The sequence below is a fragment of the Motacilla alba genome, chromosome 10 (genome assembly GCF_015832195.1).
Source record: "Motacilla alba alba isolate MOTALB_02 chromosome 10, Motacilla_alba_V1.0_pri, whole genome shotgun sequence".
In the NCBI taxonomy this organism is placed as follows: Eukaryota; Metazoa; Chordata; class Aves; order Passeriformes; family Motacillidae; genus Motacilla; species Motacilla alba.
The window spans coordinates 1,475,768-1,488,528 of record NC_052025.1 but is presented as its reverse complement, the minus strand read 5'-3'; the positions used below and the strand labels follow the sequence as shown (position 1 = coordinate 1,488,528).

Below are 12,761 nucleotides of genomic sequence, written 5' to 3'. Positions count from 1 at the left end.
ATGAGCTTGGCTTATTTGAATAGTCACATTTAACTCTTATTGCCCCCCATTTTGTTTGTTTCTCCAGCATTGTGTTTATTGGTAAGGTAGAAGTTACACTCTTTTTGCAAAATCAGATACCACTCTGAGATGGTAGAAGTCTCTTATGGAGACAGCATGTTAAAATTTCATACAACCAGATGTGCAGCTGCTCTATGCAATGCATTTACTACCCCTTGTCGTTTTACAAAATGCCTTCATTTTTCATTCTGTTCTTGGATATACAAGTAGCCTTCTTCCATTGCCATGTGTGCATATCACGGTGGAGTTTTGATGCTTAATTGTGTACCTCTGGGGGAAGTCACTGTGGTTCCAGCAGGGACGAGCAAAATAGCTGAAAGAAAGCATCCACGACTCTGGAGTCCACAGCTTCTATTCAGATTTGCAGTGATGGAAGCAAATGAAAAACTTGGTGTTGGCTATGAGTTAGAGGAATCATTCCTGCAGACCAGATTCAGACTATAATTGGCTCATACTAACTGTTATTTCAAAGCACTAAAAAGTACTTGTGGCATTGCAGTTCCTGGTCTCAAAGCCATTCTCTCAAACCATGTGAGGGCAGATAAGAGAGTTGATTATGTTAATTGGAAATGTTAAAAAGATAGGGTGTTACCAGGATGCTTGGTTGCTCTCAAAGCAAGCCAGGGAATGAACTCTTGAAAGATGGTGTAATTTGAGAAAAATATATTATATATTACACTTCTGTGTATTAGTTTTTAAAACTATTAAAAGTTAATAGTAGACCTCCAAAACATGAAATGAATATTTGTTGTTTTCTTATTAATGTTTTTCATAATAATTGCTTTGTATTTAAATACCTTATTTAATTTTGATTATTTCTTTAGGTTCATTATTACAATGAAACCTATGCGGTGTGGGAGCCGCTTATTGAACGAGTTGAAGGAGGAAGGAAGCAATGGAATTTAAAGCTGGAGGTATGTAAAGATACTTGACATTATGTGAAATGGTTTGAATAGGCAGCTGTTTTTAAATTTCTTTAAAGTTTTGTGGGGGATTGACCTTTTGAATGCTGTTGCTTGAAGGAGTTATGCAGTTTTACATGAGAAAAAAAAAAGTTTCTTTAGAGATCTTAAGGTTTTTCTGAATAATGTGAATTACCAGTGCATGGACACAATGAAGCATGTAACCATGCAGAGAAGAGAAAGTAACTTGCCTCCTGTGTTGGTATAAAATTTCCATGTTTGTGTAAAGCATCTGAGATTTACCAGGCAGAGTAGATATTACTTTACTTGCACAATTGTCACGTGTAAGTCAAGTGGTTTTTTCCTGTTTTAACACAGGAGAAGGTACCCTATAGGTTTGTAATTGTCTAATGGAATTTTTCTTTTAGATGAAGACTAACCCTGTCCAGGAGAGAAGTCTGCTGCCTGGGGATGATTTCATTGTTATTCCTGAGCCACAAACAGCAATTAACATCTCTTCAATGGACACAATGAATATAACAATATCCAAATGTTGTCTTGCTGTTTTCAGTAACTTAGCCAAGGTAACCCCAGCAGGCAGCAGGTGCTCAGTTATGTGCTTCCATAGGAAATTCTCAATTATCTTTATTTTAAGAACTATATTGACTGCCAGTCAATGGCTCTTCTGCAGCTCTGACAAATGTTGCTTGGAAGGGCTGAGGAGTTTTACTCAGCTCCTTTAGGCTCAGCAAAAAGGTGGGGTTATCTTTTGAAAGTAGCTTCTGTGTTAGAACAACAAATGTGCCTATGCAGGACTTAAAGAATTGTCATATGTGCAGGTTAAATGAACATGAAATGCTCTAATAAACCCAGCTGTTTCCTACAATGCTCCTTCTGAAATATTAAAACAGAAATTTACTTCCTTTCCCTATTTTCTGTTAAATTAAATACAAAGAAAATTGTGCATTTTAGGGTTGGCCTTTAAACTGCAGGAGTAGACTGTCCCATGTGTTAAAAATATTTTACCCCTATAGTTGGTGTGCTTATGAATAGTCGAGAATGCTTTTCCCTCCTGTTTTTTCTGGGGTGAGGAAATTTTGGTCACTAAATCAAGCTGTTTTTACAGAAACACTTGACTTTGACTTTTGCCCATTTATTTTTTAATTCTGAATGAACAGCAGTTCTCTAATTACTTGCTTACACTGTAAGTCTGTATTGGCAGTCAGTTACTGTGGCTTCTGTGTTACCAAACAAAAGTTTGTAAGTACAAGTTGTGATTGAATTTGGAGCTTGTACGTGTTCCATCTCCTTGTGACTGCTGTGTCCAGATCTTACAACCTAAGATTTGGAAAAATTCCCCGTGAGGAGCATGAAGGCTTACTGTAGCATGAACATTAGCTGCAAATCGCAGAATAAAATTAGATTTCCCTGGAAATAATCTGTACTTGCCTGAAATACTAGTATACAAAACATAGGTCTTGCTGTATATAATTCCTTCCCTCTTTAATAAGGTAGTTGCTGGGAACTGTCTTTTAACGCCCTTATAGGTATGTTGTTGTGGCTATTTATGTGTGACATATTGTCTATGTTTTTATTTACAGGCGTTTTCAGAAGCGACTGCATCCACCTTTGGCTATTCCTTTAAAGAGACAGCACCTATCATAGTGAAAAATGCCCTGGGTGTTTCTCTCAAAGTGCTTCCTAGCTCTAATTTTCGGATAGTGGGTTCAGTTGAGAAAGAAAATGTGAATGAAATAGAAACTGGTCAGAGCATGGAGCTGGAATACTCTGTTTTTGAAGCACCCCAGCGAGGAAGGTTGTCTGCATTGCACCGACAGGAAAGCTCTGTCTTCTCTTTAAATTTAGGTATTATGCCAAGGAGTGCTGTTTGTTTTGACAGGCTGTGCATGGGAAGATGGGAGTTAAATTCAATGTGGTAGAAATTCAGGTCAAGTGTGTTGTGTTGGAATTAACTTTGAATATTGATGCCAATTAAAAAAACACCACAAAACAGGTACTGGGCTTCTTAAAAAGACAGAAAATTCCTCTGCTCCAGTTTTTCAGTGAAAAGAGTGATATTTTTCTCCTGCTCCTTGGGAGAGCTGGAAGGAATTCTCGTGGAGTCATTGATAGACCATCTTAGAGGCTCCAGTGACATAGGCCTGTGTGTTCCAGCTCCTGTTAAACAGGATTGCCATTTCTCCTATCACTGCTTTTATTTGGCTTTCTGTAGTTACCCAGCTACTTGAGACCAGTTATGATTCTGTGTTTTTAGCTTTGCCAGGAACTATTCCTAAGAAAACAGGTTACAATAGCCACTGGTATGTAATCATCTGAATTTTTCCCATCCCATCACATGCCATATGAAGGTACTTGGCCGTGATACAAGGCTTGTTCTGTGTTCCTTAACTCAGCCAACAAATACCTATGATAACTGCTTGCAGTATTTCCCATGCTGTGTATAAATCATAATGTAAAGTTGTGGAGTTGAGGAGTGTTTGGACCCCGAAGTTTTCCTTCAGTGGTACTCGAGTACCTCTTAAGGGCCTTTTGCCAGAGGATACTTTGGTTCCGGATGTTGCTGAGTTTTGAGTAGCTTAAGCACTGATTAAATAGGAAGTGGTAGTGTGAATTGTGTTGCTAATAAAGACTTTTGTCTGTTTTTATGAATCAGAACTTCAGGGATACAAGGAGGCACTGAGCATTCCCGTGGCCAAGCCAGGCCGCCGCCTGTACAGCGTCAGAGACGGCGCCGACCGCCCGGACTCCGTCGTGGTGCAGATCGATGCCACGGAGGGAAATAAAGTCATTACTGTGCGCTCCCCTCTGCAGGTAAAATCCAACCCCCCAGCCCCTGAAAACACTGCTCTTCCATGAGTCACCTTCCTTTTCCTCCAAAATGTTACTTAATGGCCAGTTACTTAAGTATTTTACTCTGTTTGTTATGTGAATTTTCCTTTGGTTTTCCCTTTCCTGTTTGGCTTTCTAATATCCTCAGCATTGGGGATGCTTTTTATGCTACGTGACATTTTAAGTACGTTTTTTAATTTGTGGGACTTTAAAAGAGTTTTCTCATATAATTGTGTATTAAGACAGCTCGAGTCTGTTTCCTAGAGGAATATGGTTAAATCTACTAATGTTGGTTTTCCTTGTTGTTACTGATAATTTTTCCTTTAGAAATTTGCACCATAGGAATTTGTACCATAGAAATGTAATGAAAAATTACTCATTGTGATTTCAGATCAAGAACCATTTCTCAATTCCATTTGTGATCTACCAGCTGGCTAAAGGCTCCAAGTTGCTGAAGCCAATTGGCATATCCAAGCCAGAAGAAGAGTTTCATGTTCCTTTGCAATCATACAGGTACATTTTCTCTGCTCTGTAGGGCCAGTCTCTATGACATTGATGTGCAAATATAGCATTAGTTTTGAAACCTTAATTTGCATGTGGAAGTTGTCCTGACTGGACTAAAACTCCAAAGTGCTGTCTTTGTTAGGTGATTAGTGTGCTGCCAAAGCACTTCAGAATGTTAGCCATGACTTTAAAGTGGATGAAGTTAGGTGTCGGTGCAAAGCCATGGTGTACACCTCCTGCTGTTTTCCTACAGGTGCCATCTGTATGTCCAACCAACAGGAATATTTGAGGGTCAGTTCAAGGAGTCTACAACTTACATTGCCTGGAGGGAAGAGCTGCACAGGAGCAATGAAGTCAAGTGCTTGTTACAGTGCCCAGCCACTGAGACCAATTTCTTGCCTCTAATAATCAGCTCAACAGCTGTACCTGATCAACTAAATTTTATTTCAAGTTCTGTAGAGGAGTTGGATCCTGCCTACATTATCCACCTTTGCCCTACACTGACTGTGAGGAATCTTCTACCATACTCCTTGAAATTTTTACTTGAGGTAAGCTACTTTATGGTTTTCTTTGTAAGTCCTTTACTTGGTTTTGAGTAAGAATGCATTTACTTAGAAGTGAAGGTGAATGTAGTGTGGAAGATGCTGAATGTTGGGTTTTGTATGTTCTTTGGTAAATGAATGAGGAAGATACTTCATTCTAGATGTTCTGGGGCTTGTTTTAAATTTGTGTGTACCTGACCAGCTCTGCCTTGCTCCTTTAACAGGAATCCTGTACTGGATTAGTCTTTTTCTTGTACATACTTCTGAGATTCTGTTTGTGTTTTGCAAGCTGTTTTTTAGCTTCACAAGAAGAGATATAAGAGAAAGCACCTGTAATTTCTAGAGCTTTTTTTTCTATGTAGAAAATGCAAATTCTCTCCATTCTGACACTGATTCTTTCTCTTGACTGTTGTGAGGTCTTGCACAATTTGGAAGAATTCTTGAAGAATGCTACACTGACAGTTTTCCTCCTGTCTGTTCAGTATTTTCAGTATCTGGTATTTCTTCATCAAGGCTGAGTGATTTTAGTAAATACAACAGGTGTGAGCATTTAGAACCACCATCCTTGTTTGTTCTGTTTTGTCCTACTTGCATAACTGGCTGTGACCAGTTAGATCTTTCATTTAGATCCTTCTTTCACTTCTGTCCAACATCCCAGTGGCACTATTCCCAGTTTTCCTCCCCTCCATTGTACTTCAGTACTTGGAGTAACAGAATGTAGAACAGAGTGCTGTTGCCTTTACCGAGGAGCTAGAAACCAGTAATTCATATCTATTTCTGAAGTCACTGTACCTGTACAGGGGTTTGTGCTTATTGTCTCCATATCCCTGGACTAATCAAGCCTGGCTACTATTCCATAAGCAAAATATAGTGTTAATCAGTAAAAATATTTTATCATTAAAAATTAGGAAAGCTATTGTTGGATGCTACTGTGTGTGCCAAGTTGTGCTACCAAATAGTATGGCAGAACTGGCAGGTTTGTGCCTTGGGGCTTCTTTAGTGTGAAAAATCCTGGCTGTGTATCTGCAGCATAGTCCAGTGCAGTGTTACACCCAGTATTGTAAGAATATGAATAAGAAATCATTGCCAAAATCCTTTGGAAATCGTGGAGGAGAGAGGGAGGGAGTGGAAACAGGGGGTGTGTTAGAACTAGTTTGCCTTCCTGAGATCCAGAATTAAGCAGTCTGTACTGCTCTGCAAGTAAAGTGCTGTTGATCTCAAATTATTCACAGGATCAATCTCAAGTGAAAGTGATTGGAGATGAAGACATGGGTTACTGAGGTATCTGAGATGTACATCCTACAAGAGAATAAAATACTGCTTCTTGAACCAGCATTTAAAATCTAATTCTTATGTGTTGAAAACTTGATTTTCCTTGTCTAATTTTGCTACAGGGAACTGCAGAAGACGGTGAATTAACTGAAGGGAGTGCTGCAGATGTTTTTCATTCAAGAATCAGTGGAGAAATAATGGAGCTTGTGTTGTTAAAATATCAAGGCAAAGACTGGCATGGCCATCTTAAAATTTGTGATGGGATGTCTGAATTTTTTCCTGTACGTTTCGTATCTCATTGTGCCTTAGAGCTGACAGTGGATGTTTACATCCATTCAAGGCGGGTCGGGGGCCATATGGTCCTGTCTGTGTTCAGCCCCTACTGGATTATCAACAAGACTTCCCGAGTTCTGCAGTACCGAGCTGAAGACACTCATGTGAAGCATCCAGCGGACTACAGAGATATTGTTTTGTTCTCATTTAAAAAGAAAAATATTTTTAGTAAGAACAAGGTATGCTTACTTTAGATGGCAGTCTTTAGCCTATGCTCTGAGGGAGAAAACACACGCTTTTTATGCAAGGAATATTTTTATGTAGTTTTTAAGTATGAAGGTTTTAATTTGACTGCTGCTTTCTTTGGTACTTGGACATTTAAAATGTACACTGTAAATATTCCGTTTTGTGTTACACATATTCCTTTTGTTTTGATTTTGGTGTGATGTTTACATGGTAAAGTGAAGAGTACTGCAGTAGAAGTTTTTTTGGAATACTTTTGGATTTTGGAAAAAAATTGGATTCTTTTTGGAATTTAGAATTTTTAAAATTTTTTTTTACTTAATAATAGTTGAAGAAATGGTTGAAAAACTGTTCATTTGGTTATTTCCTTCCATCTCTTCAAGTTTGTGAAGCACCACAAAGTGGTGGGCTTTTTTCCCCATCTGTGTGTGCTGTCATGAGCATGAATCAACAAGAACTACTCTGCTTTGATACCTTTTACTGTAACATCTTTCCCAGAACTTGATCACAGATGAATAAATCAGAATATGAAAAGTGATACTGCATTATTAGGCTATCCTAATTTATGGGAGGTGTTAAAAGCACTGAAGTGTTATCTTTACATTGCTATATGTGATATAACTGCACTCCATAATGCATGAACCACAGAATGAAAATGAGTTTACTGAATTACTTTGCATGTTGTTTTTTGTGTGTAGATCCAGCTCTGTATTTCGACTAGCGCTTGGTCCAGCAGCTTTTCCCTTGATACTGTGGGAAGCTATGGGTGTGTCAGGTGTTCAGCTAATAACATGGACTACCTGGTAAGATCTGTTTGTGAAGCTCTGTGTTCTTTTGGCTTGACTTTTTACAAATGTATAGTACTCTGTTTGAAAACACAATGATGAACATGCATAGTGGAGATAATTGTTCACAATTGTTTGCGAGTGTTTGGATCTGCACTCCTTATCCAAGAATGCATTTCCGCAACAAGAGTACAGAGATGTGAGGAGTTGTGTTTTCGTGTACTCTTTAACTGTGTTCTGATGATAATGGTGATTTCAAGTTGTCAGGATTTATTCTAGAGGGATTTCTGGTGGATTTTCCCCACAAAAGCTACAGCTGCAAAATGCTACTGCTAAACCTGTCTGTTTACACTTGTGTTAGTTGTGTTGCATAATCTGCTGATTTTACTGCATGGTTGGTGCTTTTACTTTGGGTGGAAGGAACAGGAGTGTTGTGTTAGGATTTGTAATTACACTGATGTTAGCTTTTCTACTTTTCTATCCTGGCTTTTCTTCTTGGCTTGTTGTTGATTATTTGCTCAAATTCTCCTTGTTCAACAGGTTGGAGTTAGCATCAGAATGAGCAGTTTCAACCTTACCAGGATAGTTACCTTTACTCCATTCTACACAATAGCAAACAAGTCTTCTCTGGAACTTGAAGTTGGAGAAATTGGTCCTAATGGTTCTCTTCCAACTAATAAATGGAATTATATCTCAGCTTCAGAGGTAATGTTTCATGTTTTTTCCTTTTGATATCATTGTAGACAAACAACTGGTATTTAGGGGTCCCTTAAGGGAAGAGCAGTTCTCTTATGGAAGCTCTCTCTTCTGGTGGCATGACATGGATATTTCACATCCCAAGGGAACTTGAACAGTGCAGGCTGCATAAGCTGGTATGTTAATCAAGTCCTTCAGTTTAGGTAAGTTAGTAGACATGGATGTGTTCATCAGGAGATACTTGGATAAGAACTAAGGCATGTGAAATAGTCTTAAACAGGGTTGTGTGACTTACTGCTGCTTTACCTTATTGAACATATATGGAATGTTCAAGTCGTGTGTATTTCTTGTCTTACAGTGTCTTCCATTTTGGCCTGAAAACTCATCTGGTGAACTTTGTGTAAGAGTAGTTGGCTATGAAAGCTCATCCAAACCATTCCTGTTTAAAGCCCAGGATAATGGTACTCTGCTGAAACTGGAAGAATTGGTGAGACTGGTTTTGTGTAGTCTGTTGTTAATTCTCCATTTTATCCCTATGGTAGCTTGACTCAATGAAATCATCAAGATCAAAACCTTGTGCCTTAAGTTGTGGGTACACTGCACTTCATTCAGTTCTGTTGCATTAAAAAATTATGAATCAAGTTTGCAGTGTTATTAATGTTTTTATAGCTGTGTAGTCAAGTTGATTTACCTGTTACAAGCTTATAGGAAACTGAACAGCTCTATTGCTATTGAGTTACAATGGTATACTGCACCTCTGACATCTGGGCTTTTTGCAGAGGGTATGTCTTGGGTGCCTTCAGTTTGTTTAAATATATAACAAAAATAGATTCTATTTTAGGATTTTTGGTAAGCTATTACATGTTGGAGACACACAGTTCATGGTTAAATTAATTTGATTCAAATGAAGAATATTATAATTTGAGAACTCACCCTAGCCTAGCGTTTGGGAATGTGTTTATAAAGGTACCATGTTCAGTAACATAATGCTTATCATAGTTCTAACTTGAATTAATGCATAGAACAAATGTTGGGCTTTGTCTAACTTCCTTTCCAGAATGGGGGCTTGCTGGTAGATGTGAATGTCTCAGAGCATTCTACTGTGATAAGCTTCACGGATTACCACGAGGGAGCTGCCCCAGCCCTGATTGTGAACCACACTCCATGGGACTCCCTCAGATATAAGCAGAGGTATGTGAAAGAAACAATTCACCATTGCTTGTTTAACCAGGGGATATCCTGGTTAACCAGGGGATATCCTGGTTAGACATCACCAAGATGTTACACAGGTATCACCAAGAGCTGATGTACCTGCAGCTGGGCTTGTCTGGCGTGAATAGCTTAGGCCCTTCATGCCTCACTGCTGGACGGGTGCAGTAGTTAGTACTGGGGTTTGCTTGCACCACTTCCATCAGTGTTTTTAACCAGTGAATGCTGTTATTTTCTCCTTTTCTTTTCACCGGCAGCGGATTACAAGAGGAAATGGAGTTGAAACCAAGGCAAGTATGCCTCTTTGCCTGGACAGATCCAACCAAACCGAGAAAATTGACCTGGGGCTACTCTCAATGTTTTGGTGAACATGACCTACTTAAGGTAAATTTTGAAAAGGGAGAAGTAAATGCTGAACCAATTTAGGACTATTCCAAAATTAAAACTATCTGAGAAAAAGCTTCCTCAGTAACTTTGTCTCATCCTGTAGGAGACGTATAGCTACTGTCAAGAAGCAAGATTTTAGATGTTTTGATAGTCCACTGTGTCTGTCTTTAATTAGCTGCCCACTTGCACCCTACACTACAATGAACTCTTTGGAGGTGGCTTGGTTTTTCTGTTGAGTAGCACAGAGTTAAAAATATGAAAACTGAAAAATATTGCTAGCAAAAAGAAGGGATAGGAAAGCAAGCTTAAGTTTCAGTTGTACTGGAAAGGGGTTTAATTTCACACACCTGAACTCAGACAGAACCAGTTACAGTGTGCTTTACTGTATAAGCACTTCCTTGGGTCAAATTTTTCACATTTAAAACTTGTTTTAGTTTAAAACCAATTTCCTAACAATATAATTATGGTTACATTGATGGTTCTTTGGGGCTTTTGAGTAAAGAGCTTTAATTATCTCAGTTTTGCCTTACAAATTAAAAATAAGGAGTATGTGCTTTTGAAAAGCAGAGATCTTAGTAATTATCTAGTTTTATTTTTCATGGTATATGGTTTATTGCCTTCTTCTGCCATTACTAAGTTTCCAAGCCTTTTGCTTTGCTCTGAAGGCCTTTGTTCCCTAATGATTTCCAATATTATTCTAAACCACAGATATTGCTGGAATGTTTAGTTTACAAAAGTGGGAAAAAAATATCCCAACCTCAGCTTCTCTCCAGTGTTAGGGTATAAGGTGCAACCAAGTCAGGACGATGCAGTAAACTGAACAAACAGGAAAAAAATGGAGTTCTGGTTTGTGTTTGTCTGTAAACTTGTTTAGAAACATAGAGCAACATCAGGGATTTACTCATGTAATATGCTTTTCTTCCCCCTGCTACAGGATGACTGTGGCCAGTTCCCTTACAATGCAAATACTCAAATTCACTGGGTGTCTTTCCTGGATGGACGGCAGCGAGTGCTGCTTTTCACAGATGATGTGGCACTGGTTTCTAAAGCACGACAAGCAGAGGAGCTGGAACAGCCTGATCAAGAAATAAACTTGTCAATCCATAGTCTTGGACTTTCTCTAGTTAACAATGAAAATAAAAAAGAAATCTCTTACATAGGAATTACTAGGTACTGCCCATGGATGTGTAAATATTCCTTTGAATAATCAAAATTTGGCAGCGTATTATAATTTTAGCAGTAGAGTTGAAGGGGATATGTTTCAAGTTAAATTAAGTGAATCATTTTTAATTAAATTAAGTTTTGCATTTAGTCCTATTGTGGAATTAGAACCAGCAAGATTTAACTGCCTCCTTTTTTAGATTACATTAAAAAAGACAATTTTTGAGCCTGAGAAATTAGAAAAATATATTTTACATGGTTTGCATGCATAGGAAAAGTATAAGTACTCTAAAAGTGTTAACTTTGTGATTTGTCTTGTCATCATCTAGTTCTGATGTTGTTTGGGAACGGAAACCAAGGCAAAAGTGGAAACCATTTAATCAAAAGCAAATAAACCTATTGGAACAAGCATATCAAAAGTATCTCTCCAAGACTGCTTTCCAAGGTCCTGGTTGGCATAAACTGGACAGCAATACTGAGGTAGGTATTGAGTTTTAGTGTTTAAATGCTTGCAGAACAAGTGCAACAATTAAAACAGATTTCTGGTTTTCTAAGTTGGCATAGATGCTGTTTGAAGAGAAACAGAAACAAGAGGCAAGATTTTTATTTAAATAGTTACACATTTTACACAGTAAAATGTTTTTGTCTTGTGGTGATACTGAGGCAGTACTGAGGTATTATCCAGGCTTGTATTATGAAGTAAGAATTTCAAAGGATTTTTCTTTTGTGTGGTAAAAAAGATTGTTCAGTATCTGCATGTTAGTTGTGAACCTATATTTGCAGTGTGTACCCTAAATTCTTTGCAAAAATTTTGGTTTTAGCTTCTTAATAAAGTGCAGTTCCTATTACTTGATATGGTAAAGGAATCTATGGTAAAGGTCTCTTGAAATTAATCCACTTACCTGAGCTTGTTCAGACATGAATTATACATTCCTGTATTCCATGCATAAAGAGTGTATTCAAATGGCTAAGTCCAGTACAACCATTTTATAGTGCCATAGGTCAGGCTTGTTTCCTATATCATCCTTTCATTTGAAAAACATGTATATACCCTCAGCTCTTTGAATACTTGAGTTTTGACCATTGCAGTGGTGCATTTATAATACATGGCATCAAATCTACCTGTAGGTTATTGTATTTCACTCTCAATAAAGGAGAGCTTTATGCTTCTGCTTCTCATAACTTAAAAATTTCAGGATCAGGGGAAAATGTCAGTTGGGAAAGTAGTCAGCTGCATATAAATATCTTTAATTATGCCAGTGTAATATATAACTCATGAAGAAATAGCTACTTAGATGACAGAGATTCCTGCTTGGGACACCTAAAGCTGCAGTGTAATGTCCTTGTCAGACTAACTGGTGGTTTTCACTACTTTCCATGCAGTTAATTAGATGGAGAAATTCAGTAGCCTTGTGATCTGATAATAAGGAAAACCATGGGGTTTATTTGCTAGTCTGTCAACTAGTAATGTACCATTTGATTGTTTCCCAAATTAAACTGTATCTTAGCTCTTTCTTATACATTTGCAGGTGAATTTTAGCAAGTCTCCAATGGAAATGCGTCTCCCAGTCAGATGCAGCATCCGCCGTAACTTCCTGTCAGGAATTCAGGTTGAATTCAAGCAGTCACCTCACCAAAGGAGCCTACGGGCTCAGCTGTACTGGCTGCAGGTACCAGCCTTCCTCTGGTTTCAAAACTAAACAGACACATGAAGGCTTTGATTTCATTCATTTATGTGAAGTAGTATTGAAAAATCAGGGATGCCCCAACAAAGGCAGGAAATGATGCATCTGACTCCATGTTCTCAGAAGGCTAATTTATTACTTTATAATACTATATTATATTAAAGAATACTATACTAAACTATACTAAAGAAT

At 38.1% G+C, this 12,761-nt stretch overlaps 1 protein-coding gene across 3 annotated transcripts in view; it reads left to right on the top strand.

Annotated features, from left to right (window-relative positions):
• The window catches only part of VPS13C (vacuolar protein sorting 13 homolog C), a 74,661-nt gene that overhangs the window by 43,941 nt on the left and 17,959 nt on the right, over positions 1 to 12,761 (top strand). For all 3 annotated transcript variants that reach the window (XM_038146792.1, XM_038146791.1, XM_038146793.1), the window contains 15 exons: positions 885 to 974; positions 1,391 to 1,546; positions 2,564 to 2,828; positions 3,637 to 3,794; positions 4,204 to 4,325; positions 4,570 to 4,864; positions 6,253 to 6,642; positions 7,345 to 7,449; positions 7,972 to 8,136; positions 8,486 to 8,614; positions 9,185 to 9,318; positions 9,594 to 9,720; positions 10,658 to 10,893; positions 11,214 to 11,364; positions 12,414 to 12,554. In XM_038146792.1, the coding sequence (XP_038002720.1) occupies positions 885 to 974; positions 1,391 to 1,546; positions 2,564 to 2,828; positions 3,637 to 3,794; positions 4,204 to 4,325; positions 4,570 to 4,864; positions 6,253 to 6,642; positions 7,345 to 7,449; positions 7,972 to 8,136; positions 8,486 to 8,614; positions 9,185 to 9,318; positions 9,594 to 9,720; positions 10,658 to 10,893; positions 11,214 to 11,364; positions 12,414 to 12,554 (2,664 nt within the window). The remainder of the gene's footprint in view (positions 1 to 884; positions 975 to 1,390; positions 1,547 to 2,563; positions 2,829 to 3,636; positions 3,795 to 4,203; positions 4,326 to 4,569; positions 4,865 to 6,252; positions 6,643 to 7,344; positions 7,450 to 7,971; positions 8,137 to 8,485; positions 8,615 to 9,184; positions 9,319 to 9,593; positions 9,721 to 10,657; positions 10,894 to 11,213; positions 11,365 to 12,413; positions 12,555 to 12,761) is intronic.